The sequence below is a fragment of the Salvelinus alpinus genome, chromosome 29, assembly GCF_045679555.1.
Source record: "Salvelinus alpinus chromosome 29, SLU_Salpinus.1, whole genome shotgun sequence".
NCBI classification, from domain to species: Eukaryota; Metazoa; Chordata; class Actinopteri; order Salmoniformes; family Salmonidae; genus Salvelinus; species Salvelinus alpinus.
Genome location: NC_092114.1, coordinates 39,319,499 through 39,347,478, shown reverse-complemented (window position 1 = coordinate 39,347,478; position 27,980 = coordinate 39,319,499). Strand labels below are relative to the sequence as shown.

At 46.4% G+C, this 27,980-nt stretch overlaps 1 protein-coding gene across 2 annotated transcripts in view; it reads right to left on the bottom strand.

The window, feature by feature from the left end:
* LOC139558697 (poliovirus receptor-like) overlaps window positions 1–21,687 on the bottom strand; it is an 84,675-nt gene extending 62,988 nt beyond the window's left edge. The window contains exon 1 of one of the 2 annotated variants that reach the window (XM_071374019.1): window positions 21,411–21,687. In XM_071374019.1, coding sequence (XP_071230120.1) covers window positions 21,411–21,498 — 88 coding nt within the window. In that variant the 5' untranslated portion in view covers window positions 21,499–21,687. The remainder of the gene's footprint in view (window positions 1–21,410) is intronic. The other variant, XM_071374018.1, reaches the window with a different exon arrangement.
* Window positions 21,688–27,980: the final 6,293 nt, after the last annotated feature.

Genomic DNA, 27,980 nt, shown 5'->3' with positions numbered 1-27,980 from the left:
GCACGCACTCAGAGGGACACGCACTCAGAGTGCCTCCAGCTGTTTCCCCCTGACTCTCCTGTCGATCAGACAGACACTAAGCAGACTGATCCTCTCAACTCTGGCTGTCGCTGACTGCCGGCGAGCTCTCTCCAAATCTCCCTTTCTCTCCCGCCCCTCCGCTCCCCCTCTCGCTCGTTCTCTCTTCATCTCAAGGTCAAAGTAGCGCTCCCTTCTCTCTTCTCTGCGTTCCCCAATCCCTCAGTCCCCATCTCTCTCTCTCTCATCTCCACCACTTTGCTCCATGTCAGTGTGCCCCTCTTCATCCACCGCCCTTCCGCGTTTCTTCCTTTTATCTCCCAGGGTCTCAAGTCATCTCTCTTTACCTCCAATGTCCCGTCACATCGTTCATTCCCTCTTAAGCCGCTCTCCTGCTTGTAAACACCGACTCACTTTCTCCCCTCTCTTTGTGCTGTTCTGCTACCTTGTTAATTTTCCTATTCCGCCCGCCTGTCCTTGTAAAAAGGGAGGATGGTGATATGCATGGAGTGTGTGCACAAGCTGTATAAAGAGACATACTGAAAAAATGAAAAAGATTCAATGTGTGTGTGTGTCTGTGTAAAACAAAAGGATATGAATTTAAGTGTGTGTGTGTGTGTGTGTGTGTGTGTGTGTGTGTGTGTGTGTGTGTGTGTGTGAGAACTGGCGATTGCAAGATCTGCATAGCATACAGTGTGTTCCACTCGGAGTGAATCCTCCTCCCAGAGGACCCAGAGTGGTTCGGTAGCCATGCATCACGTCTGTGGAACGTCTCTCCAACCACACGGCTACAGCTCTACTCCCCAGCACTCCTGTGATAAATGTACACTTGGGCCTCAGCGCTCCCTCTCACAAACCTGCTAACATACCCCCAAACACAGCCCATCTACACACAGAAAGGAAAGAAGCTATTCATTTGGCTAGAGGTGCACGCTTATCAAACATGCATGAATGTGGACGTAGGATATGTACATGTTTGTCTTCATACGTCTATATATAATTATTTGATCACTCCTCTTCACAAAAGCCCAAACACAGCCCTGCAGCCTTGGTGCTCCATTCTGCCCAGTTAATAATTCATCCGTCTGGTTAAGAGGAGAGAGCGCTCCCTCTTAAATTATTGACAAGCAACATCTACACTGCACCTGACCAAGGGGAGGGGGACTAAACAGATGGGGAGGAGGAGAGGGTGAGGGTGCAGCAGGAATGCAATGAGAGAGAGAGAGAGAGAGAGAGGGTATAGGTGGATTGGGTGAGTATGCCGAGTTTCCCCATTATTTCAAAGCCTCGTCGATGCCTTGTTGCCACGGACTCCACTGCTTCGGTCACCGGGGCCGCAATATTAATTTGAGAGCCATGACAGTCAGTCACTTGTCTGCCGGCACACAGCACTGGAAGTTAATGAGTGAATGGAACAGAGGCGGCGCAGAGTGAATGTCAGCTGACAGAGAAAAGCACTTAAGACGAATTAAGTCCAGTTGCACAGTGTTGCGCCAGGTGACTTTGTCGCACGTCAACGATCGTCTCTATTAAGAGTGGTCAATGACGAGCCAGACCCCGCCCATGTAAATGTCTTTGATAGAGGTCTGTTGAAAGAATGGAGGCCACGCCTTCCTTACGTCCGTGCAACAAATACGAAAGGGAAAAGATACGTAGGAGCTGGAGAAATGGGAAGGGAGAAGTCCTTTGTGCACATTTGACATTGTTTGGACAATGCCTTTTTTTCTGTGGTGGGACGAACCCAGATATTCCCTATTACCACATGTCAAAGCCATAAAGAAAAGCCACACCACCACAATTACAGGGCACCCACTCCGGTTCCTTTGCCAGAAATCCCAGACTATGGGCTCCAAGTCCCACAATCCATCCAAAAATTACACTTCCCAGAATTCCACCTTGTCTTTTTTCTTCTTCATTGAAAATCATGTAAAGCCATTGTATTGTCACATACACCGGATAGGTGCAGTGAAATGTGTTGTTTTAATGAGTGCTTGTCAACTATGGCAGCGTTTCCCAAACTCAGTCCTGGGGACCACAAGAGGTGCACGTTTTGGGTTCTCATCAAGCTTTGATTATTTGAAAATCAGCAGTGTGGGGTAAAAACCAAAACGTGCACCCCTTGGGGACAGAGTTTGGGACATGCTGCTCTACGGGCTGTCATGTAACGTATAGCTGTCACTTACCGGAGCAAATACCCATCTGGATAGGGATTAAAGTCAGCGTTTTAGAAGGGTATTCCTGAATCTAAATTTAATCTTATAACTAGAAATATGGTGAATAATAAACTAGCTTTGCGAGGGTGAGAAACAGAACAGGGTAAGGGAAGGTTGGGTGGGGGTTGGGCTCCATTTACAGTCAATCATCACGTTAAGAAAACCACCCAGGAGGAGAAACGTTGAACTACATTAAGGGCAAGAGACGTATCCACTAGAATGAGAATAGGCAGCTTACCCCAAGTACAGTTGAAGTCGGAAGTTTACATACACCTTAGCCAAATACATTTACACTCAGTTTTTCCACAATTCCTGACATTTAAATCGTAGTAACAATTCCCTGTCTTAGGTCAGTTAGGATCACCACTTTATTTTAAGAATGTGAAATGTCAGAATAATAATAGAGAGAATGATTTATTTCAGCTTTTATTTCTTTCATCACATTCCCAGTGGGTCAGAAGTTTACATACACTCAATTAGTATTTGGTAGCATTGCCTTTCAATTGTTTAACTTGGGTAAAACGTTTTGGGTAGCCTTCCACAAGCTTCCCACAATAAGTTGGGTGAATTTTGGCCCATTTCTCCTGACAGAGCTGGTGTAACAGGCTTGAAGGCATCCTTTCTCACACACACTTTTTCAGTTCTGCCCACAACTTTTCTGTAGGATTGAGGTCAGGGCTTTGTGATGGCCACTCCAATACCTTGACTTTGTTGTCCTTAAGCCATTTTGCCACAATTTTGTAAGTATGCTTGGGGTCATTATCCATTTGGAAGACCCATTTGCAACCAAGTTTTAACTTCCTGTCTTGAGATGTTGCTTCAGTATATCCACATAATTTTCCTGCCTCAAGATGCCATCTATTTTGTGAAGTGCACCAGTCCCTCCTGCAGCAAAGCACCCCCACAACATGATGCTGCCACCCCCGTGCTTCACGGTTGGGATGGTGTTCTTCGGCTTGCAAGCCTCCCCCATTTTTCCTCCAAACATAACGATGGTGATTATGGTCAAACAGTTCTAGTTTTGTTTCATCAGACCAGAGGACATTTCTCCAAAAAGTACGATCTTTGTCCCCATGTGCAGGTGCAAACCGTAGTCTGGCTTTTTTATGGCGCTTTTGGAGCAATGGCTTCTTCCTTGCTGAGCGGCCTTTCAGGTTATGTCGATATAGGACTCATTTTACTATGGATATAGATACTTTTGTACCCGTTAGCTCCAGCATCTTCACAAGGTCCTTTGCTGTTGTTCTGGGATTGATTTGCACTTTTCCACCAAAGTACGATCATCTCTAGGAAACAGAACACGTCTCCTTCCTGAGCAGTATGACGGCAGTGTGGTCCCATGGTGTTTATACTTGTGTACTATTGTTTGTACAGATGAACGTGGTACCTTCAGGCATTTGGAAATTGCTCCCAAGAATGAACCAGACTTGTGGAGGTCTACAATTTATTTCTGAGGTTTTGGCTGATTTCTTTAGATTTTCCCATGATGTCAAGCAAAGAGGCACTGAGATTGAATGTAGGCCTTGAAATACATTCACAGGTACACCTCCAATTGACTCAAATGATGTCAATTAGCCTATCAGAAGCTTCTAAAGTCATGACACCATTTTCTGGAATTAAAGGCACAGTCAACTTAGTGTATGTAAACTTCTGGCTCGCTGGAATTGTGATACAGTGAATTATAAGTGAAATAATCTGTCTGTAAACAATTGTTGGAAAAATTACTTGTGTCATGCACAAAGTAGATGTCCTAACCGACTTGCCAAAACTATAGTTTGTTAACAAGAAATTGGTGGAGTGGTTGAAAAACCTAAATGCATGTAAACTTCCGACTTCAACTGTATGTATTATAGACCAATCACTCTTCTGAACACAGACGAAAAGATCCTGCGAAAGGTTCATGTAAATACATTTGAGGAAGGTCCTTGGAGGAATAATTAGTCCTGCACAGACTGGGTTTATTTCATACTGCATTGTTACAGTTCAGCCAGTAAGCCATTAAAAACGGGTGATTAACATACTGCGGGTTGTTCCAGACTCATCCACTCAATTGCCTGGTCATTGATTTTGTACAGTGGTCTTATCTGGTAGCCTCTGTAAACTGTAGTACTCCATCGGGGGGGGGGGGGGGGGGGTTGTTATGTTTATTCTGTTGCCTGAGAGTGAGCGATAGGCTGATCGAGGAATAACAGCGTGAACCACCGAGGAAAGAATACCCCGCACCGCAGACGTTGGCCTACGTCGGTTGCATTTTCGTTTAAGTAAGCGGGCACAAAATGCAGCTCAAATATTGCGCAATTGCTTTCCCCCCCAACCTAGCATAGTAGTGGGTGGGAGGCCATCTTGTAAACGATGAGGATTCAAATAGCAGCTGATTCACTCCAGGCACTGGGCTAGCCCTAATGAAGATGCTTTCCCTGTTTTGCTCCCCAGTCAACCCTCAACTGTTTGAAATGACGATGATACCATCGGTTAGCTAGCTGAATACCAGGAAACTACTGTATTAGCACACTACGACCCTGAGTGGGAGGCAACATGCAGCGAGTGCACTGTTCAACGGAAACAACCTCCGTTTCAACTCCAGACGGCAGTCAAAGGTCACGCCGCGCACACCATTCCTGCCAATACAGCAAACCTGATATGCATTGCACAGTGTTTTCATTGACATGCCTTAGGTACATATTTGGTGACGTTAGATATTTCGAAGCGCAGCAAGGACATTGTCGTGAGGGTAAAACAGCGGTTCAGGGGTTTAGTTGCGTCAGAGCCAGCCTGGTAGAGGTTTCTCTCGGCTGTGTGTCAGGAGTTCTCACTCTGGGCCGGTAAATCACAAACACGCGGGTGGTGAAATAATGCCGGCTTTGTGACTTAAGTCCTCAAATTAGGGGTCTTGCTGCTTTTAGCCCTATTTGGCGATTCACACCGATTTTTAAAAAAAAAGACCCAAATCTCTCATCTCTGGCTCCTGGGCTGGGGCCGGGCTGCTCTCTCCCGTTGATTACATTCATATCTGGCTATGCTCTGATCCCTGGATTTCCCGGATCGCGGGCACAATCTGTCAGATGGGTTGGGGAAAAAACATAACAGGAGAAATCTAATTAAATAACATCAGATCCTTGGGCTAAAACATACTCATGTCTAGCACCTGCGAATGAGACGGTAGAAGTGTCCCTTTCACCTCTACTCCAATAAAACCAACGTGACTGGCAGGTCATAAAGTTGCAGTCACTGCTTCCTCAATAAAGTAAAGATACGATTGCTTAGATCACCATGGCCAAGGTTCCTGGATGTCAATGTCCAGCTGATCACACTCTGCACCTAAATGAGGTGGGGCGTCAACCTTGTCAGTCCATAAATTTAGTTTTGGTTTCTGGTGACTCTCTGGCCACAACAAACGTCTTAACTTTCGTCTCAGTTCCATCTGGTTAGCAGTCCTAAACTATCACACACACACACACACACACACACACGAGATATTGTACCAGTGCCCTTCAATCAAAACATATCAAAATGTCCTTGGGGGAGATTAGTCTGGACGAGAGAGACTGTCCAAATCCCTCCCTCGGCAACAATATCAATATTTTCATGACTCAATCAAGCCCACCGTAAACAAGTCGTAAACAGAATGTAATTCGATCCCCAACCCAGCTCCTGATTTCCAGGAACGCATGGTCGTCAAGGAGATGTGATGGAGTCAGTGTGGACGAGGCGAAGCAGCTGTGAAGCTGAACAACAGCTGTTCTTTCTCCGTCACACATCTGGTGACAGCCCGCTCATCACAGAGCAGACAGACTGCCAAGGGTGGCTGGGGGGGGGGGGGGGTAATAGAGCTGGAACAGACTCTAGCCATGTAGGCCTATACAAGGATGGATAGTCGCATATTAATGTAACCTATTTGCAAAGCTATTATTCTATCCTCAACAGCAATGACGAAAATATGCCTCCACATACAGATGATCACGTGTGAGTACAGAATCTGAGGTATGGCAGTTTGAAAGTGTCGATAAGCCGACCAGAGTAACTAACGTACGAGGATGAAGAACGACTCTTAATGTACAAGACTACAAGTTTGAATAGAGAGCTGGTAGGTATGCTTCGAGAACATTCTAATTCCAAGCAGGCTTCTCCCCAGGAAACCTTATCACTTGCTAAGCCCCCGTCTCCAAGAGTCTCTTCACTCAGACTCCCTTCAGTCCCATCCACTGCGTCTTTCAGTCTGTCCTTCCTCTCAGTCACTTGCCTTCATGTTTCCCCTCTCTCTGCACCACATCAGTCTCCCCTCAAAAGACAAAACAGGAAATACCCCATCCATCTGCATGTCTTTTAACACCTTGCCAAGCCTCTGTCACAGCACAGATAAGGCATGCAAAGCGATCAGAAAAGTGACAGACGCACGCACAAACAGAATAACAAGGTTATATGGTTGCTCAAACCATGTACTCACCGGACAGTTTATTAGGTACACCACCCCGTTCAACGAAAATGGATCGCTCCTACAGACAGTGAGTCACGTGGCCGTGGCTTGCTACATAAAGCAGGCAGACAGGCATGTTTACTGTTCAACTTGAACGTTAGAACGGGCAAAACAAGTGACCTAAACGACCGAGTGTGGTATGATCGTTGGTGCCAGCCATGCCGGATCCAGTAACTCAGAAACGGACAACCCTCCTGGGCTTTTTACGCACGACAATGTCTATCTAGGGTTTACAGAGAATGATGCGACAAACAGAACATCCAGTCAGCGGCAGTCCTGTGGGCGAAAACAGCTCGTTGATGAGAGGTCGAAGGAGAATGGCAAGAATCGTGCTAGATAAGAGGCGGGCCACAGACAGACAAATAACGGCACAGTACAACAGTGGTGTGCAGAACGGCATCTCAGAACGCACAACTCGTCGGTCCTTGTCACGGATAGGCTATTGCAGCAGACAACACCGGGTTCCACTCCTATCAGCTACAAAACAAGAAGAAGCGGCTCCAGTGGGCACGCGATCACCAACACTGGACAACTGAGGAGTAGGAAACCGTTGCCTGGTCCAACAAATCCAGGTTCATGTTGCGTCATGCTGATGGCAGAGTCAGGATTTGGTGTAAGCAGCATGAGTCCTTGGACCCATCCTGCCTGGTGTCAACGGTACAGGCGGCTGGCGGTGGTGTAGCGCCGTCCAATCTGCAGCAACTGCGTGATGCCATCACGTCAGCATGGACCGACATCCCTGTGGATCGTTTCCGACCTATAATACACTCCCCGGATAATTCAGGATGTTCTGGGTGCAAAGGGGGGGGTCTGACCCGGCACTAGATGGGTGTACCTAATAAACTGGCCGGTGAGTGTACACAGTCACCGTGGTCTACCAAGGTCTTTCCTGTCTGATTTCAACATAAACATCCTCATATAAAAATACCAGTGAAGCGGTGCTCCTACATTCACCCACCTTTTTGGGTAAAAGCGCCCTGCGTGGGTATCAGCTTACAGAGTCAATGGAACTTGACCCCTTTTCATGTAGCAGCATGTTCACCACTATGACCGTGGGACTGATTTCTCACATTCATCAAAAACTAGGGCAGGAGAAAAAAAAGACTGCTAAAACAAACTGGTCAGGAAACTCAGGCTGGTCTATTTTCTGTGTGGTCTTCACCAGAGGAAATGTAGCCTGGCCAAGGTCTGTGAGCCGAGCAAATGGCTACACGCCGCAGTGAGGTCTTCACCAGAGGAAATGCCCATGATGCGAAAAATTGTGTTTTGTTATTCTCCCGATTTTATCTTGGTGTGTTTATTTAGTAGCCGAGGTCCACGCAGAACATTTGAGCCGTCCATCTACCCACTCAGCAAGAGCAACAGTGGTCATTTCATCTGGCCATTTGGCTCTACCCTAATTCAATGGGCAGCTGCACAGAATCCTTGCGTCACCTGACTCACGGATAGAGATGCACAGGGTGTGTGGAGTCTATCCATTTCACTGTCAGCTAGATCAGTAGCTCGGCACCGATACAGCTCAATTAAATTCTAACCAATGAGGGCTGTAGAAGAACCCTTGCATCATTTGAATTTACTGATGTCGATTCACAGGGCGTTTGAGTCCATCCGTTTCAGTGTCAGATCAGTACATCTGTACAGATTGCCGCTCAGTTCCGACGATGCGAAACAGCCTCTGACTCTCCCCACTGGCTTCTGTGGAAATCTCCCACGCCAGGCCTCCCCATTCATCATCCCCCCCCAGTCTCGCCCCTCTCTGATGTGCTCTCCCAGAGTACAGACCTTCATCACTTCAGCTCATTACGGAGAACCGTAGACACCTTCCCTTGTCAGCTTAGCACTCCCCCCCCCCCCCCCCTCCCCGGTTTTCGATTACATTACTTATGAGGCCACCCCACCTCTCTCCTCTCTGCCTTCTGTTCCGCCCTCCATCTCAGTGACAGATCATCTCCTCTGTTAACGCAGTACAATTCCCTCCATTATCTCTCCCTTCTCCGACTACTTCCTTTCGTCTGCTGCGGTAGTTTCGCTCTTTCCTGCTGTTCTTACTCGCTGTTAGCATTCACCCCATTCTGGTTCTTCATGCAGCTCCCTCCACCTCTTTTTTCTCTCCATTTCCTCTCCTCTGATTTCTTCCCGTCAGATCTCTCTTTCGCTACCTCCTTATTCATTAACACCTGTGTGTCGTTATCCCAGTGGGTAAATAGAGGCAGATTACCCGGCTGTTTTCCCTATGCACAGTTTCGAATTCAGCCGAGCATCCTCTGATCCAAACCTACACCACAGTATGAAGCGCCTTACTTCTGATTCCGGGTCAGCTGTTATGGACACCTCTTCAGGAGGATGCCGGCGTGGCGAAACAAGGCCTCCGCTCGGGCTCCCGGTGTGATCTCTAATTAGGTGCACGCCAGCGTCAGCCTGTCCTGTTCCTGTTAACTCCAGCATGGTTCCCCCCCTACAGTGTCCCCAGAGTGTAGGTACTGTCTAATGAAGTCCTGCAGCCATCACGGCTAATGGAGCCGTCACAATGCTTATTCCAACAGTGCCGGGGCATGGACCCTCTCCAGCATTCGCTGCCTTAGCCGATGGGAGGCGGCACCGCGGCACAGTTTATCTGGCAGACTACTGGAGTGACAAAGATCCAGAGTGACAGTCTGTGTGCGAGTGTGTCTGTCGGGGTCAATGGCAGCGGTGTCACAGGAGATTCGTAGCGATATGATGCCACATTAGCCCACATTTGTTCTGGAAGGAAGGAGTGTCCGCTGAGCGATACTACACTACCACTGAGACGGTGGCCCAGGATAGAGTGACTGTTCCATTCACAGTCATTCAAAGTGTCTGCCGAGACGCCAAATTGGCTCTCCTGTTCACTACTACCCCAATGGAAACGAGCTTGGCGGAGGCGGTGGAGCTATTCCCTGACGTTTAACTCATTGAGAAACCAAGTTCCGTTGGCTTTACGTTGAACTTCATCTGTAATCTTTTAACCATTTCATCTGCAGGCTGACCGCACTAACGAAGAATGGAATGCCAGAAATGCTCACTTCATGTTGGTCACTGATGGAGAGCCCATTGCACCCCCCCCCCTCCCCTCCCCTCCCTCACATTTGCTCTCCTTCCCTTCCCTCCCGTTCACATCTGAATAAATAAACATGGGGTGGAGGTGTGGGAAAGTAGGGCACTTCAACCTGGATGTGATGTACCAGCCTATCTCATTTGCAGAGAGAGGACAAGGAAAGACAGTGTACACAGACAGAGAGAGACAGACAGAGACAGAGACAGAGAGAGGTGTTACTGCGAATTGGAGCAACTATGTGAACACTAATTACCTACTGAGGTGCAGGAGGGGCTTCAACACAGGGGAAAGGAGAGAGAGAGAGAGAGAATGTCTGCTAAAGAGAGGAATGGTTTGAAAAAGGCAAATAATCAGGCAGTCTGTGCCAGAGTGAGCTAAAGAATATAATATAATATAAGACATGGAGGGCTGGGTTTAAGAGGTAAACTGACAGTAGATGGAGCGCTGGGTTTAAGAGGTAAACTGACAGTAGATGGAGGGCTGGGTTTAAGAGGTAAACTAACAGTAGATGGAGGGCTGGGTTTAAGAGGTAAACTAACAGTAGATGGAGGGCTGGGTTTAAGAGGTAAACTGACAGTAGATGGAGCGCTGGGTTTAAGAGGTAAACTGACAGTAGATGGAGCGCTGGGTTTAAGAGGTAAACTAACAGTAGATGGAGGGCTGGGTTTAAGAGGTAAACTGACAGTAGATGGAGGGCTGGGTTTAAGAGGTAAACTGACAGTAGATGGAGGGCTGGGTTTAAGAGGTAAACTAACAGTAGATGGAGGGCTGGGTTTAAGAGGTAAACTAACAGTAGATGGAGCGCTGGGTTTAAGAGGTAAACTGACAGTAGATGGAGCGCTGGGTTTAAGAGGTAAACTAACAGTAGATGGAGGGCTGGGTTTAAGAGGTAAACTAACAGTAGATGGAGGGCTGGGTTTAAGAGGTAAACTAACAGTAGCTGGAGGGCTGGGTTTAAGAGGTAAACTAACAGTAGCTGGAGCGCTGGGTTTAAGAGGTAAACTGACAGTAGATGGAGGGCTGGGTTTAAGAGGTAAACTAACAGTAGATGGAGGGCTGGGTTTAAGAGGTAAACTAACAGTAGATGGAGGGCTGGGTTTAAGAGGTAAACTGACAGTAGATGGAGGGCTGGGTTTAAGAGGTAAACTAACAGTAGATGGAGGGCTGGGTTTAAGAGGTAAACTAACAGTAGATGGAGGGCTGGGTTTAAGAGGTAAACTAACAGTAGATGGAGGGCTGGGTTTAAGAGGTAAACTAACAGTAGATGGAGGGCTGGGTTTAAGAGGTAAACTAACAGTAGATGGAGCGCTGGGTTTAAGAGGTAAACTAACAGTAGATGGAGGGCTGGGTTTAAGCGGTAAACTAACAGTAGATGGAGGGCTGGGTTTAAGAGGTAAACTGACAGTAGATGGAGGGCTGGGTTTAAGAGGTAAACTAACAGTAGATGGAGGGCTGGGTTTAAGAGGTAAACTAACAGTAGATGGAGCGCTGGGTTTAAGAGGTAAACTAACAGTAGATGGAGGGCTGGGTTTAAGAGGTAAACTAACAGTAGATGGAGCGCTGGGTTTAAGAGGTAAACTAACAGTAGATGGAGGGCTGGGTTTAAGAGGTAAACTAACAGTAGATGGAGGGCTGGGTTTAAGAGGTAAACTGACAGTAGATGGAGGGCTGGGTTTAAGAGGTAAACTAACAGTAGATGGAGGGCTGGGTTTAAGAGGTAAACTAACAGTAGATGGAGCGCTGGGTTTAAGAGGTAAACTGACAGTAGATGGAGGGCTGGGTTTAAGAGGTAAACTAACAGTAGATGGAGGGGGAGGTGTAGAGAGAGAGAGAGAGAACAGGGGAGGTGTAGAGAGAGCGAGAGAGAACAGGGGAGGTGTAGAGAGAGAGAGCGAGAACAGGGGAGGTGTAGAGAGAGAGAGCGAGAACAGGGGAGGTGTAGAGAGAGAGAGCGAGAACAGGGGAGGTGTAGAGAGAGAGAGCGAGAACAGGGGAGGTGTAGAGAGAGAGAGAACAGGGGAGGTGTAGAGAGAGAGAGAGCGAGAACAGGGGAGGTGTAGAGAGAGAGAGAGAGAGAACAGGGGAGGTGTAGAGAGAGAGAGAGAGAGAGAGAACAGGGAAGGTGTAGAGAGAGAGAGAGCGAGAACAGGGGAGGTGTAGAGAGAGAGAGAGCGAGAACAGGGGAGGTGTAGAGAGAGAGAGAGCGAGAACAGGGGAGGTGTAGAGAGAGAGAGAGCGAGAACAGGGGAGGTGTAGAGAGAGAGAGAGAGAGAACAGGGGAGGTGTAGAGAGAGAGAGAGAGAGAGAACAGGGGAGGTGTAGAGAGAGAGAGAGCGAGAACAGGGAAGGTGTAGAGAGAGAGAGAGAGAGAGCGAGAACAGGGAAGGTGTAGAGAGAGAGAGAGAGAGAGCGAGAACAGGGGAGGTGTAGAGAGAGAGAGAGCGAGAACAGGGAAGGTGTAGAGAGAGAGAGAGAGAGAGCGAGAACAGGGGAGGTGTAGAGAGAGAGAGAGCGAGAACAGGGGAGGTGTAGAGAGAGAGAGAGAGAGAACAGGGGAGGTGGGGGGGCAAGAGAGAGAGACAAAGCGGAAGGGGAGCGTTTCGACATGGAGACAGGGGGTACAGAAGGGCCACATTTCCACAAAGTACATTAATCTATGCCGGCTTAAGTATTTCATTTGAGGGCAAAAACGTTCCTGTGGGCATGACGTGCAGGCACCGCCCCCCCCTCCTTTACTCTTCTGCTCCCTCCCAAGGCGGTGTCTATTTAAATGTGTGTTTAAATCGGGGAGTGTCATAGCTCTAATCGCGGCTGGCGTCACAGCCTCCTCTTCCCCTCACTCTCCTCATCCCTCTGTCTGCTCACAGCCTGCAGCACGTTCAGCCGGTCTCTGGGAGAGAGCAGGAGAAAAGAGAGGGAGAACAGAGAGGGAATAAAGTAGTCCCTCTGCCCCGGAGCACCGGGCCTAGTGATGATGATGAATTAATGAAAATCGCTGACAAACTCTTGGGCTGCAAACGAGTGTAAGCACACGCAGAGGGGACGTGACGAAGGGCAAAAAAAGCAAAAAGCATTGCGTCTGGATATAGGAATGAATAGAGTTGGGCCGCAGCCAACCGGGCGGCGCCTGAGGGGTTTTGGGGGATACTCCGGGGAGATGATTCCAGAGGCAGAACGTGGATGCATGCCCAGAATACACCCCCCCCCTTCAGCTCCCCAAAATACTGGCACGCGCTGCGCCCATGCACACAGAGTAATCATAAACACAGCTCGGTTGCACCGCGAGGCCCCAATAAAGGGGGGAACCGGGGAAGGAAAAGGCCCTCGGGGGGCCTGCGGGGTGGTTTTTAGTTCAGGGGAGGTCTTCAGCAACACGCACTAATGCTCTCCACAGGCAGAATGTGCAGCGATACGGCAAATAGCAAAGCTGGACAGAATTATTTTTATTTTTATCATAGGTCTTCACTCATCCGGTTTCTTCAGCGACAACTCCAAGGCACAAACCCCCTCAGAGTCTTCGGGCATCACATTCTCCTCAGGTTTCTCCAGTCGTCGTCCGCCCGCCGTTTTCTGTCCAAGGGAGATACCGGCGCCCAGTCCACCGTTACCTTATCCTGTCTGACCTCCGTTGACCTCTATCTGGTATGTGTCACTGTCTTCTCTTCCCACACATGGAGAGCGGTCTGATTCGACCCGACAGCTCAATACTGTCAAGGCTCCATTAAGACTGGAAACCATTTTGATTTAGCACCAGGTTCCTCACTGAGAGGAGAGAAAAAACATGGTCGGTTTGCCCTCCATTGTCGTGTCGCTGGGAGAGCTCTTCTAATCTGGTGGCAATTCTCATCCTGGGTATATAATTAGCAACTGAGTGGAAAAGGTCACGGAATTCAGGGGCTTTTACCAGACGCAAGGAAATAAAACCAACGATTGTTGGACGACTGCGCGGGTTTGGGAAGTCCCTTGGGTTTGCGTAGTCGGCCTTGACTTCGTCAGTGCACTATCATCATTAGCAGCATTGTTATGTCCATACATTAACATTTTTTCCCCCCACCCACATGGATAACATTTAATTCTCCGCAGTCGTGCTGGCCTTGAGAGTTAATGAATTTGTGCTACGTTGCTCTTACAGAACTGTTAGTTGTCCTTATAAAAAGAAAGTGAAGTACTACGCACCCTCTCTCTCTCTTACCTATTGACGATACCTCTTTAAAAACATGGTTTCTCTAAACCAGGTCCAGCCCGAGTTCCTGTCGCCACAGTAGATTCTAGATATAGAACAGAGATAGATGTGCCGTGGCCACAAGGACCATTGTTGGAAACTGAATAGCATCGGAGTGAAGCCCACTTATCCTTCGCGCCATAATGGAAGAACATTTACACAAGGTCTAATGATCGCGGCGACAGGCTGGGGGCCACGCAACAAACAGCGACGGTCTAATGGGGTCAAAACCCCAGCAAAGTAGCTATTCACCTCCATTCATGAGTGGCAACAACAAAAAACAGGCGTCTCCTCTCTGGAGTGCCGTTTCGCAGGATAAAACACAAAAAACAAGAGCCACTTAAAGGTTGATCTGGATCCAGATTTTTGTATTTATCGTCAATGAATCCCAAGGGCTACAGTTCGGGGCAGGGGAGAACAGATCCCAGAACAGCGGGAGAGCTTGTCTCGCACAGGTTCGGCACTCAGGCTTCAAAGGGACTCTCTCTCTCTCTCTCAAAATGCTCTGTCACAGTGATGGTGGGCGGGAGAACCTTCGCAATCTATTCTGTCTGTAGAGGCCAGGGCTCCATTTTTCCAAATAGACTACATGATGAATAGGACAGCAGATGACCGGTCACACAGTCCACGGCGCAGGGCTTTGTGGACTTCCGAAGGCAGGAGGGCAAAGGGCACCAGGTAGGAAGTCGTACCTGCAGGACAGGTCTGTCTAGGTCCGCCGGGTCATCCGCTCAGTGCCGCTCAATGTCCGCTCAGGGCAGACACACCCTATATACACACAGTACAATACACCCCCCCCCCCCCCCCCCTAAAGTCTGCAGTATGAGTAAGGCAGCAGTAGGGGTTCTGAGAGGCTCTGACACGCCACGTTAATTAATCATCAAACGCGACACTGCAATTAGTCTGTGCTACATTGTTCTGATTTATGGTGCAAAGACAATGTTTGAGCTGGCATACGTTTTCAGGCAGAAGAAATATTTTTTATATCTTCATTCATAATGAACGGGGAGGCATGTCATCTTGGCTACGGGTCTAAGTGCTGAAAAGAGGCACGCTATTGAAAATCATTTTTTTGTTTTTTTTTAAAGAAATATTAATTGTAAGAGGAAATGAAAATTAGATTAGTAAACACAGACCAGCAAGAACAGCGAATGAACAAACAATACTAACTGTAATCATCGTTGGTCGTTATGGGGTATCAACTGCAGGGGCCTTTTCTCAGTGAACTCTCTCTCTCCCTGAACACACACAAACACAGCATTGAGAGGGAACAGCGAGGACAATGTAGAGCGAGACAGCTGCAACATCACGGCTGGAGGAGGGGGGGGGGGGGGGGGGAGACAGCAAACTCCTCAGGGATAGATAGTTCAAATAAGCACTTCTTCCAGCCTTTTGCACTATGATATCTGGGTTCAACAACTCAGGCTGAAAATCATGTGTCAGAATGACAGGAGCAGACAAATAATCTATGACAGAACTGGGAAATCCGAGAACGAGATATGGAGGGCGAGTAGCGTATTCTCTGAGATATTACTGCATCATGTACATAGTTTGGCAAAATCAGGGCATATTGATCAAGACAAGACGGTAAACTCAATTGAATTGAGCAGGAGGAGAGGGAAAGGGAGAGGAAGTGAGACAGTCCAACTAATCTGCTCTGCTGTGTGTAGACGTCTAGACTCGGGGGGAAAGTGTGCAGAGGAATGGCTTGAAAAGATAGGAGAGAGAGAGAGAACAGGGATGAATAAGGAAATGGTGGCTGGAGAGGCCGAGTACAAAGAGAGAAAGATTGGACGTGGCGAGAGGTGAAGTGAGAGAGAGAGAGACGGCAATAGATGGAGGCTTGTGGCCTCGGTCTGAGGGTCACCATTACAGATAAGCACTCAAATAAACATGACCATGCCTGACCCGCTCAGCCACCGAGTCAGCGAAAGATGGAGGGATTTCGGGGGGAAAATATGAAAGAGAGAAAGGATCAACGCAACAGAGAGAGCCAGGGAGGGTGCCCGGGATTCATCTTAGAGGACGGGCTTTAATGTGTGAGGGAGAGACAGAACGGGAGTTGGTGAAAGACAGAGGGCAGAAAGCCAATTTCGCTTTTCACAAGTAATCACGCTGGTAAGCCTTTTACAGGAAAAGAGGGCGAGATATGTTTTTTTTAGGACAGTGTCATTTCAGACAGCATTTCTCAGCACTGAGCAGACACTCGGCAGACTGTGGAGCTTGCTTAACATCGACAATAAACCAATCAATAGAAACCAATTCCTGCTATCGAGGCACATTATGCCTGGCTGGAGCATAAAATCCTGGGAAAATGTTGGATGAAACATTTATTAATCACCTTTGCGCGGGCCAAGGAATCTGTTGCATGCCTTAAAGGCACAAGTTAACACCTTCCCGTTACTCACTGCTTATCTGGTCACACTTTGAACAGAGAGTGGGAGACGTGAAAGAGAAAAGATTGAGCACAAGAGAGATCTTGTGCTCTGCACTGGTTCCCCCAGCACCGGTTCTCCCAGCACCGGTTCCCCCAGCACCGGTTCTCCCAGCACCGGTACCCCTGCATATAGCCTCGCTATTGTTATTTACTGCTGCTCTTTAATTATGTGTTACTTTTATAATATATATTTATTTTGAGGGGGGGTTTCTTAAAACTGCATTGTTGGTTTAAGGGCTTGTAAGTAAGCATTTCACTGTAAGGTCTACACCTGTTGTATTCGGCACATGTGACAAATACAATTTGATTTTGAGAGAGAGTGAAGATGGAAGACAAAGAGGAAGGGAGGGATGATGAGCATAAATGCAAGAGTGGATAAAGACAGCAGCGAGGAGAGAGGCTGAGAGAGCGATTATGTTAAATAACCCTGCGAACCACCGTAATCATGCCGTCTCGCTCCACTGGCCATATAAGGCAACGGGATGAGTGAGCGAATGGGTAACCTTAACCTGTATTGATTCAAAACCCTTGCTACAGTGCTTTCCAGACAAACAATATATTTGCAGTGGACGGAAACCACCGCATACACAAATACACACAAACAGTTGCCAATGAACTTGTGAACCTTGCTGCGAAGCTAATCTGGAAATTCTTCAAATTCAGCCAGAAAGGCAGATGACCTCCAGCATTGGGGAAGCTTGCATTCTGATCACCAGGGGCGACGCGATGAGCGTCACACCATGTGACACACACCGACTGAGCGATAGTGACTGATGATGATGATGATGGAGGTGGGAGACCTGCCATGTCTTCCCTTTGGCAGAGTCCAGCCTGCATCATCCGTGAGTCACAGACAGACAAAAACCTGAACGGAGGAATTCATGCCATCCCCTTCTGTAATCCACCCAACAAACAAGCTGGCCAGGGGGAGCTTGGATAAGGAGGCGTAACGCGCTGTGGGAAAGCAGGCGCGCCAACGACGGCGTTACTGCCATGCCTTACATTGCATGCAGTCACCTTGGCTTGTTGTGGTGCTCCTCAGAATACGGCACTGGGTTATGTACTGCATATCAGCGGGTGAGAACAACCAGAGTCTGTGGAGGGTCGCTGCCATTACCACTTATTCTAGGTCGGTGAAATGGTACACACTAAAACGCCTTAACCGTTTTCCCTCTACCGTGCCGTCATAAGCCTCGTGTGTCTTCCTCCATAGTCTCCAGTGGACACAGTCCAAGGAGGCATCCCGCTCCCTCTGACACGCTCCGGGCGGCAGATTCAGAGAAAACCAGAAGCATTTTGACACTCAACAGAGAGTGGCAGTGTTCGCAGTGCAATAAACTCAGAAGCTATAGAAAGTTCCAGGAATAGCGAGCGGTTGGCAATTCCCCCAAACTTGTCAAGTTCAATATGGAGGCTACATGGTGTTATTCCGATCATTCTGTGTTCCAGTTGGATCAGATCACGCTCCTGTGTCTGATTAACTGTGTTCAGTGCCATGTGCTGGATGATTCTGCCAGCCTCCTGTGTACGAATGTGTGATGCTAAAAAAACAGTAAGTCACCTTAGTATGTGCTCACATTTCCCACCCGTTAAACGGTCTTAACTATTTAAACATTTGTATAGGCCTGGGTTTTATACGCCAGGTACATCGGATTGGGCCTACTAGAAATGGCATGCAAAAAATGCAACGGAGCATACTTGAAAAGAGAATGCACCTTATTAGCAACCTCTGCGGCAATCACTCACCCAGTGTGAAAACTGGGCGAATATAAGTCACCCCCCCCCCCCCCCAAAGTGATCACCATAGAAACCTCCCGCGCTATTAGGCTCGTCACATTTCTAAAAGCCTCTGCACTGAAAATAGACTCTGGGGTTAAGACTGTCGGGCATAGACATGCCTGTCAGTTTCATTTGCCAAACGGAAGCAACATTTCTGTTTTTGTTTGCTACCAAAGACAACATGGGGCATTTGCCACTAGTTGAGATAAAAATAAAAAAACATTTTTCGCTCAGAGTCATACAAATGCATCCTGGCTAAAATGCATGTTTTCGTTTTTTCCATGCACGTCATTTTATGCCATTCCATTTTTTCTTGGATGCCTGGGGTTGAGGGAGCTGCACAAATTAAAATCAGAAGGCGAAGGAAGTGGTAATAAGATCTCTCTACAGGAAGCAACTAGATCCATTTGTGTTTAGTCCTCAGGTTCAAGTTGCCTATAGACTCAACAAAAGTGAACTGATAATAAAGCGGTGGAAAAAGGTGCCGGTGCTCAGCTCCTGTTTGATCCAGACCAGAGACCGTCTATTACATATCATAGAGGGGTTACGACCTCGACCGTGTAGATAAATCAGCATTTGTTTTTGTCATGCCTTTCAACAGCCAGACAGAGCGGTCCCCAGGTCTGCAGAGACTAGATGTCGTGATGAAGTGCTTGAAGGAAAGCACACTGAAGTGGTGAGGACAAGCATTGTGCTGCAGCTGTCAGGCACAATTTTCAAATCAACCCCTGGAATTGCTGAGGGATATAAAAGTAATTAATAAGGCTTGCACTGGCCCAGCGAAAAAAAATTATAATTATATTCTGTGTCTGTTTTAAATAGAGAAGTGCTGCGAATACATTTTCACCCCGACACTGGCTGAGAGAGATGTTGGTGTGCAGAATGACAATGACATGTTTAACGCAGGAGAGTCGCAGGGAGCCAAGACAGACATTCTGATTTAGGCAGAGGGCACATGGACGGGCGAGAGAAGAGTTGTTTTCCTAGCCCACTCAGAAACCCATCTCTTTAGCCTCCGTTTTATCTCAAACTGCAGGTGGGTGGAGAGGTTTTTGAAGACTGGGAGAAAAAAAAAATCGGTAGCTTATCTGCCACCATCTCGGTGGCATCAGCAAGAGGGGTTGACCTAACCAACTTGCTGCAAACGATTTAGAAGTTACTCAAACGGTGGAGAGGGCATTTATTTATGGTGTACACGTCTCAATCGAATCTCATTACTCCTCCGTAAGGCTACTCATGTATGATTCTATTTGCATTCGTTAACGCACGTCATTTCACCTATTTATGCGGGTGCAGTTCTATTCCATTTCCCTGTAAGACTATCTGGGTTATTCCACAGTAATCCTTGGAGACGGTTTACTGTTAATAAAAAATTTATTAAAAATGATTTTCTTTTGATAATGTTGTTATAATAGGAGTTGGTTATTGTCTTTGAACACACCTGAAAACCTCTACATGCAAGAAGGAAACGGTGGATACATTCCCCTACAGCGAGAGGCCTGATTTGGCTGAGCTGAGGACGTGCAGGGACTTTTGTCTAAACATTTTCGCAGTTTGCGTTCCCCACCCCCTCTGCCAGAGTCTCTGACAAACCAGACATCTATAAACAATGGGGCCCAGAACTCAGGGGGGAGATGGAGGGCGTATTGGGCCTTTTAATTCACCAATGACTAAAGCTGCTCCAACAAAGGGCCCGGACGGGAGCTGGAGCACAGTCTGAAAATAGGCTAGAGAGAGAGAATGGGCATGCTGTGAAAGGGCTGGATTTTTTTTTGATGTGGGTATAGGATGGGGGAGTGTTTGTTATATTAAGTGCATTCGTGATGCTTTAAAATGTTGCTTGAGCTCTGAAATCGTGAACATTCAGAAATGGTTTCGCTTCACTTCATACTGTCAGGTCTTAATATACTGACACCTGTTTGTAAGGATTTGTTTGGGCATAAAAAGAGCAAGAAGAATTCCTAGAGAACTGGAATATGCTTTGGGTTCCAAAAAAACATGACAGCACACAAAGCGTATTTATTTTTTCACAACCCTGGCCTGAATTCAACATTTATCAAATAGAACACTAGTAACAGACAAGATGGACACCTCAATTCCCCAAATTCATGCCTGCCAGTAATGAGTATCAATGAAAACCAGCTCAAAATCTATTTGACCTATAAACCCATGCAAACCTCTACCCAGAAACTCATAATATGATTAAAAGAATCAGGCTACAGTAAATGTAAACACATAGACTAGGGCTACGGAACACTGTGCGATCAACCACCAAATCCCTCACAAATCAAATAGCCCTAAACCCTAACAGGCTACAAACAAGACAGCTGTACTCTCTCAGGTCAAACACCAGTCCAACCTTATGTGACCTCATACTTTCTTTTTCATATCCATGCTCAGGTTTTGATAGTTAGGCTTTCAGTCAATGCACTCTTCAATTGTGCTGTATGCAGGTGAGTTCTTGGATACATGACAATTGCCATTGTTATAAGGCTAAAACAAAGAAGTGTTGAGGGTATATGTAGTTACCATCTTCCTTTGTAGTTAATTCAGTTACCATCTTAATTTTACAGTTTTGACAGTGAAGATTTGGGGCTACGATAGAGGACACCACACAACACGACCCCATAACCATTTGTATTGGCTGACTGTTGTTGTACAACACCCCTTTTTCTTATTTTCTGCTCGTGTAAATGATCAGCTAGATCACTATTGTCTGAATGAAACATGTTACCTGAACAGATCTGAAGAAACCAAAACAGACCTGAAGAAATCAACCGGGGAGTAGAAGCGGAACATGCACACCGGTAAGGTGATTCAGAACAATCACACCTGCTGTCTAAGCGCTCTGAGAAATAAATACCCACGGGAGGCCACACCTTGCATGCATAACATGGCGTACCAAAACTCGGGATAAAAGGCACCAGACGGTATTGTGTACAAGTCAACTTCCACAACAGGTCTCGAGAAATCCACCACCGCCACCTCTGAAATCGTGTATGACCGTGTGGGTGACCCACACAATGTGCATGCTTTTCACATGGGACGGTGGATGGCTCATGTCTGTTTCCCGATACCCGAACCTTTGAATGAACGTGACCCATAGTAACAGAGAAAGAACACGCAGAGAGAGGTAGGCTAATAAAATAACCTGAGATGACAGAATAGAAGTAAATGTTCATGTTTCTTACCTTGAATAATCAGAAGGATCGCTGCTATCACCAGCAAACTGTTTTTCGTTGGTGATACGGGGCAATGTTTAGCGTAGTCTCTCGCCATTCTAAAAAGACGGGGTGGACATGAAATCCCCACCACCACACCAGAACGCAATGAATATTCCTTGACTGATTTCTCAGGGGGGAAATCTAATAGGAATAAACCGCAAAACAGACCGGAGTCGGTAAGTTATGGGTACGGACCGTTTGCTCTTCAGTCCGACGTCTTATTTCCTCGATTTCAAATTACAGTGACTCTTGACAGTCGCACAACAGCATTCAAAACCCCTCCCCGTGTGGGGCGGACGTAGCGCGTACAGGTAGAGGTCTACGGTGTGTTTGTTGCTGTTGAACGGGAAGAAAGTAACGATAGTGTTCCACTCAGCGTTCCCACGCATTCTGGGACATTGATTGTGATGTCACAAAATCGTCACAATAAACCACCAAAACGATCTGAGAAGTTAAGAAAATAAATGTGTCTCTAAAACTTCAACATAGGAAAGCATACAGACAATTTTTTTGTATTATTCCAATAGAGAACATTCTTTCTTATTTCACTGACCTATATGATTTGTGGATAAATATAGGTCTCCATAGAGATCCATTTTCTCTGTATTTTATATACATTTTTCCCTGTATGATATGGCATGAATGATATCACAGTGGCGGGCTACACAGTGGATAATTGGCCTATTTTGAGTGAGCGGCAACAAATGATTAATATGTACTGTATATGCTGAGACCACAGGTTGAAAGGCAGCATAGATAGATATCAAAATGCTTCCGTTAAATTGATCACCACCAACTTTCCCACCACCAACACTCATTACTATGAAGCATGAAATTCAGGAATGTCCTCAAAATAATATTTGCAGAACAAATATTATAGCTGACCAGCTGTTTCATAAGATTTTGACTTTCATAAAAAGAAAATTAAAAAAAACATTTTTAGTCATTTAGCAGGCGTTCTTATCCAGGGCGATATACAGAATTGAGTGCATACACATATTAATTTAAATCCTCTGTTGATCAAAGGCACTCACCAATAATATTAATAAAGGCAACTAGTAAAAAAAAATAGGGAGCATTTGACAATTAGTTGCTTGATTTTCATCATCAACAACCTGCACAAAATGTGGTATTCAGTCTATTGATGATTATAGACTGGTGTTGTTCATCCTAACATAATTTCCAAACTTTTTCCAAGATGTCACCTATTTAAATATCTATGCATAAACACGCCTTCATAACCTCCTTATGTATGTATACATGTCGCTCAGAGGAGAATGTTGCCTCAGAATATGGCCCTGTGATTGGTATGGCCACAAGCTGTGAGATACTTTGCTATTAGCAGCTCATTATCATAGTGTTCACCAGCTGACTCTCTGTCTTAGCAATACTCTCAATCAAATAATTAATAGTGGTGGAGCATCGAAAACCTTCTGTCCTCTAAACTAGTGACCACCCCCGTGTGTGGGTGTACACAGCATACAAATCACCAACTACAGTGTGCCATCTGTTGTCAATTTGATGCAATTGCGGCCAAATCCACCGCCTTGAGTACAGGTCGTCCTGGCCTTGGCTCCTCAATCTCCTTCCAGGCAGGAAAATAAATCAACTACCACCCGCTATCTGGCTGTCAACTCAGACACCTATTGTGTTATTTACCCAAGATGCTTTGTTCCACCGCTGGAGCTAGGCAAGCTAGCAAAGTGCTCTCTCCCTCATTGTTTCCTTTGTACAGGAGTCCATGAATTGTATATGTGGTCCTCCGTTTTCACTCCCATTCCAACAAGCCCCAAGGCCCATATGGTTGCCATCTGATTTGTGTGGATATAGATTTGTATGTTTTTCTAAGAGGGAAGGGAACCCGCAGGTTGCCAGATAATCTTTCGATCTGCAAACATGTGGAGCGGTGGGTGAGAGGTGGCTGTCCATCACGATAAGGAGCCTGCTGACATGGCTGAGATTGGAGGTTGAACACAACAAACAGCAGGAGGCCAAAGCTGAGCTGGATGCCATCATTGTGCCTGGGCAAAATGGAGGCAATGTTCACCATCACTCAACCAAGGGTAGATTGGGCTGGCCATGTCATCTGCAACATCTAGCTGGCACAAATGTAGGTTTAAAGGGTCTTAGTCAAAAAGGATTCTTAACTTTAGCCCTGGGGTTTATTAGGGTTTGTGTTAAGGTTATCTCCATGGAGACCAAGGGGGGGAGGTGGGGGGGGGGGGGGGGCAATAAAAGTTATTACCTCCAACTACCTCTAGATATTGTCTTAGATGTGCTGGTGAACTTTAAACACTGAAATAATGCACTGTTCAATGGGCAATCTTTTTCAACTAATAAAATGTGCCTTTCTGACCCAAAACTCTGCCAATTGTCTGAATGGCACTACTGATGGCTTAACCCAACATTCTGCAGGGAGGCTTCAATGGAAGACTAGTCCTTCCACGGTGACATGCAGACCAACAGAAAGACCATGCCTATAGTATCTCTGGAAAACAAACTGCCCGTCAAAAATCTGATTTGGTTAAACCATGTCATCAAAAGAGACGACTACAGTAAATGCATCTGAGGTTTGGTAGCCTCTTCCGTCTCCCCCTCTCTCGGCCAGACCATGTCCGTGCCATTTGAGAAATTGCCCCTGTGGCCAGTGATTGGCTCAGAGGAATCAGATTGATTAAACAAGCTGTCGCTTAATGTGATCGTGTGTCAGTCGGAGCGACACGTTTGCCGCCGTAAGTCTTAGCCGTGGCAGCCTGCTTCATTTTGTTTAAGTGTTGATCTCACACCTCCTCTCTCCTCCTCCCGCCATATTTTCCCTCCCCACGATGACTTCCTTCGTCCCCCTTTCTTTTCATGCCATCATTAGAGTTGAACCCTCTCCCTTTCCCCCTCCCCTATTAGCTGAGCTGTAGCTAAATGTTGCTTCAGTAATGGTACTCCAAGGGAGCAGCAGATAGTTCTGTTCGCTTTAATTAAAGACATTAAAGGGCTGGAGAGACATGGGGCCCCGGGGAGGAAGGGTTCTCACCCCTCCTGAAATACTCTCTCTTTCTTCCCCTCCCGCTCTCATTCTATCTTTCATTCTCTCCCATCTCTCTCTCCCACTCTTTTCTAGTCCTCTTCTGCTATCTGTTTCTCTCTCGGTGTCTCCGCCACCTCATCCCTGGTGTTCTCCGACTCATGAATATCTTCATTAGTTTAGTACCGTGGACTTTGTTTACAGTTAATTAGTGTTTTCCCTGCTCTTTTATTTCCAGCACGCTTGTTGCCGGATTTAAGAAGTTGTGTGGGTTTGAGTTTCAGGCACAAGGGTGGTAACTGTGTTTTTGTGAATATATACTGAGGCCCTTGTGTGTGCATCATTTGTTTCACCTTAAGTGTATACATTCATGTGACACACACAGAGAGGCTTTTGTCCTCATACTGAGAGAGCCTCTCCTAGAAGTCGTTGTTGCATCTGGTACGTCTTATTTCTCCATGTTTTGCCATTTTTTTACACGTTTCATTTGCATCTGTTCTGTTCCCTGTACGGTGTCGCTGGCCCCTGTTTGTGTGTCCGCTCATCCACTCCTCATCCACAATGCACAGCTCACACGCAAACACAATGGCAGGCAGGCGCTCTGATTGTCTCACATCCGCTCAACACTCCTCCATAAATAGAAAGCCGGCTCCCCAGGGGGAGAAAACAATGTTTGGAGGACAGATTAAAGGGGGGAGAGCTCATTGAGGCAGGGGCTGGCTGGCTAGATGTGTGAGTCTGGCGAGATTGCCAGTCCGGTTTAATTTCCTCACATTCTCTCCCAGTGTGAGAGAGCCTGTGGGTTTTACATCCCTTGTACTTGACACATGTCCGCTGTTTGGCCCCTCTGCCATGTGAAATAGTAGGCATTTTACTCCCATCACATATAGACTTAGCTAAAACAATTACTGAGAATGGATTGAGACACGAATACTCATTTATGTAAGCAGCAGAGCGGATGCTGAGCAAGTGTATCACATAATTGGCAGTTCAACAGCGGTTTACCCTTGTGGAAGACTAAGTGGGCACTCCTTCACAGTCTGCAATAAAGCAACCTGCCATTGCTACCATTTACTTTTATCCACTGAGTCTCAACTCAATTGTTATGACTCAGAAATAGCCACGTGGGAAAGTGAGATGGGAGCCTGTTGATGACAACAAACATACATTTGTTTTGTATTGTTAACCCAATGACCCCAGAATTCACCAACACAGACCCCATAGGTGCAGTTAAATACAATCTTGTTTTCATATTAAGATTCACGATAATAACTATTCTAGGGGCGTTAACCTCACGGCCCCAGATCCCTCAAAAACCCAGAGGCTAGAGGGTTGATATAGCCAAATTGTTTTGAATTATAATCAACTGCTCTTTGTGATGTTAACCTCACGACCCCTAGATCACTCAAGATGTTACAGTGCAGATACAAGCTGGACTGGAGACTGATGGTTATTCTGTTCACCACCTGTGGACTGAGTTCAAAGAATGAAGCATGCCACCCACTGTGAGATGCTGCTGTGTGAGTGATGGCCTTTGTGTGTGTGTGTGTGTGTGTGTGTGTGTGTGTGTGTGTGTGTGTGTGTGTGTGTGTGTGTGTGTGTGTGTGTGTGTGTGTGTGTGTGTGTGTGTGTGTGTGTGTGAGAGACTGGTCATTTCATTGCATGTTGTGATACCAGTACAGTATGTGTTGTATGCTCAGGCAGCATGTTAAAGCCTCTCTGATGAGCCTAACGACAGATAGGCTGCCATTAAAATGTCATGTCCAATTACTGCCACATTTACTCTCCCCTCCCTCTGACATCAGGGCCATCCATCAAAGTTGGTTATCTGTGACATAAAGCCTGGTCATGTGGAATGAATATCCCTCTATAACTGGCAAATTAGAAATGTGTAATAGGTGTTTCATGCTGATTTTAACCTAAGTTAAGTATTTGACAACAATTTTGTGACCACGAAACATGGCCATGAATGTATGAATGGACTATCTCTATCCCATTGCCCGCCTGTGGTGATAAGTAAAACAATTATTCTCCCCTCGGTTCTGCTAAACATCATTTATTTAAACTTTTTAGAATCGTACTCTTAGAACCTGTTGTTACTGGCCGTGTTTTATTAATTATTGAGAAAGAGTTACAACTTTTAACTGGAAGCATTATAGCGCCGAGAGTTCTATAATGCTATCAGACATTTATTTTCATGGCCCATTAATATTGTTTGACTCTAATTGATACACTCATTAAATTGTTTACAAGGCTTACGAACGGTGGGCTCATTGTGTTTCAGGCACTTACCTCTCAGGCTGTACTATTGCGTAATACGGTTTTCCCTCCTCTTCTGACTGGTGCTGGAGGCCCACCGAATCAGGGTCAGGATGGGGTCAGGAGGAAATAGTAAGCAGACAGGTTCTTGGGGGAAGTGGCAGCTGCTCCAGTGATCCCATTAGGCCTCAGTAAGCCTGTGTGTCAGTCACACCACACCTCTCAGGCACCAGAGCACGTATGGGTCAAACTCTCGCATCTGGACCTGTTTGGCTGGGGTGTCTGATAATATTCTGTGCCAATAAGTGTACTGTAATCCATCCATCCCAAGCCTATTTTGTCCCTCGCGGTAACTTATATCAATATTGAATTCTCTTTGAATTGTGTAATGAAAACATATGATTTTCAGTGAAAATAATTGGGAATGGCAGCATAAATATATCCAGACTTGGTAGTTTTATACCAGGCACTTATAAGTGATGTCAACAGCCAGAGTTCGCTTAAAAGAACAACACAGCCCTCTGCTGGTGAAAAACAAAAACAACGCGAAATAGCTTTTCAGCTCAACGTTCTCATTAACACCCTCCCAATAACCGTATGGTATTTTCCCTCAGACTACAATTATTTGAGCCAAATAGATTTTCTTCTCACTACTGTCCCATTTCCAATCACCTCCATGGTTCCCAGAAGTAACACTTGTCTGTCGCTGTGGCTGGCCCAAAAAAAGTGTTGCCATGGAAACACGGACAATGTAATTTTCGCCCTTGAGGGTCTGCCGGCGTTTCCCCCCTCTGTAATCTGTTTCCTCGGCCGTCTGTGAGTCTGTCTGCACATATCTGACTTGGTATCATGTTAACCAGGGCTCTAGGGCACACCTCACTAACCTGAGAGCAGACATGCTCCAATTGGAGAGAAAAAAATCTGGATGAAAACCTATTATAAAGGCCAGAGAATGTTATCACGACCCAGAGCCATATATGGATATGTACCCCAGAGGGCCGAAGTCTGAGTCATAGTAATATCATGGTGAATTGAAATGAAGCTTCAGCACACACGGGTGATCTTGATGCTCCATGAAATCTGTGAAGCTGTTGCGTCGAGATCCCTACTGTGCTAGTTTCTTTTCAATATAGTACCGTTTTTATCCAGGCACTTGGTAATTCAATAGCCCTTAGACGTGTTATACTTTCACAATAAGCATCATGGTGAACAGAACAGACTTGCGAACTACAGGTTGCAAAATATATTCCATCAATATA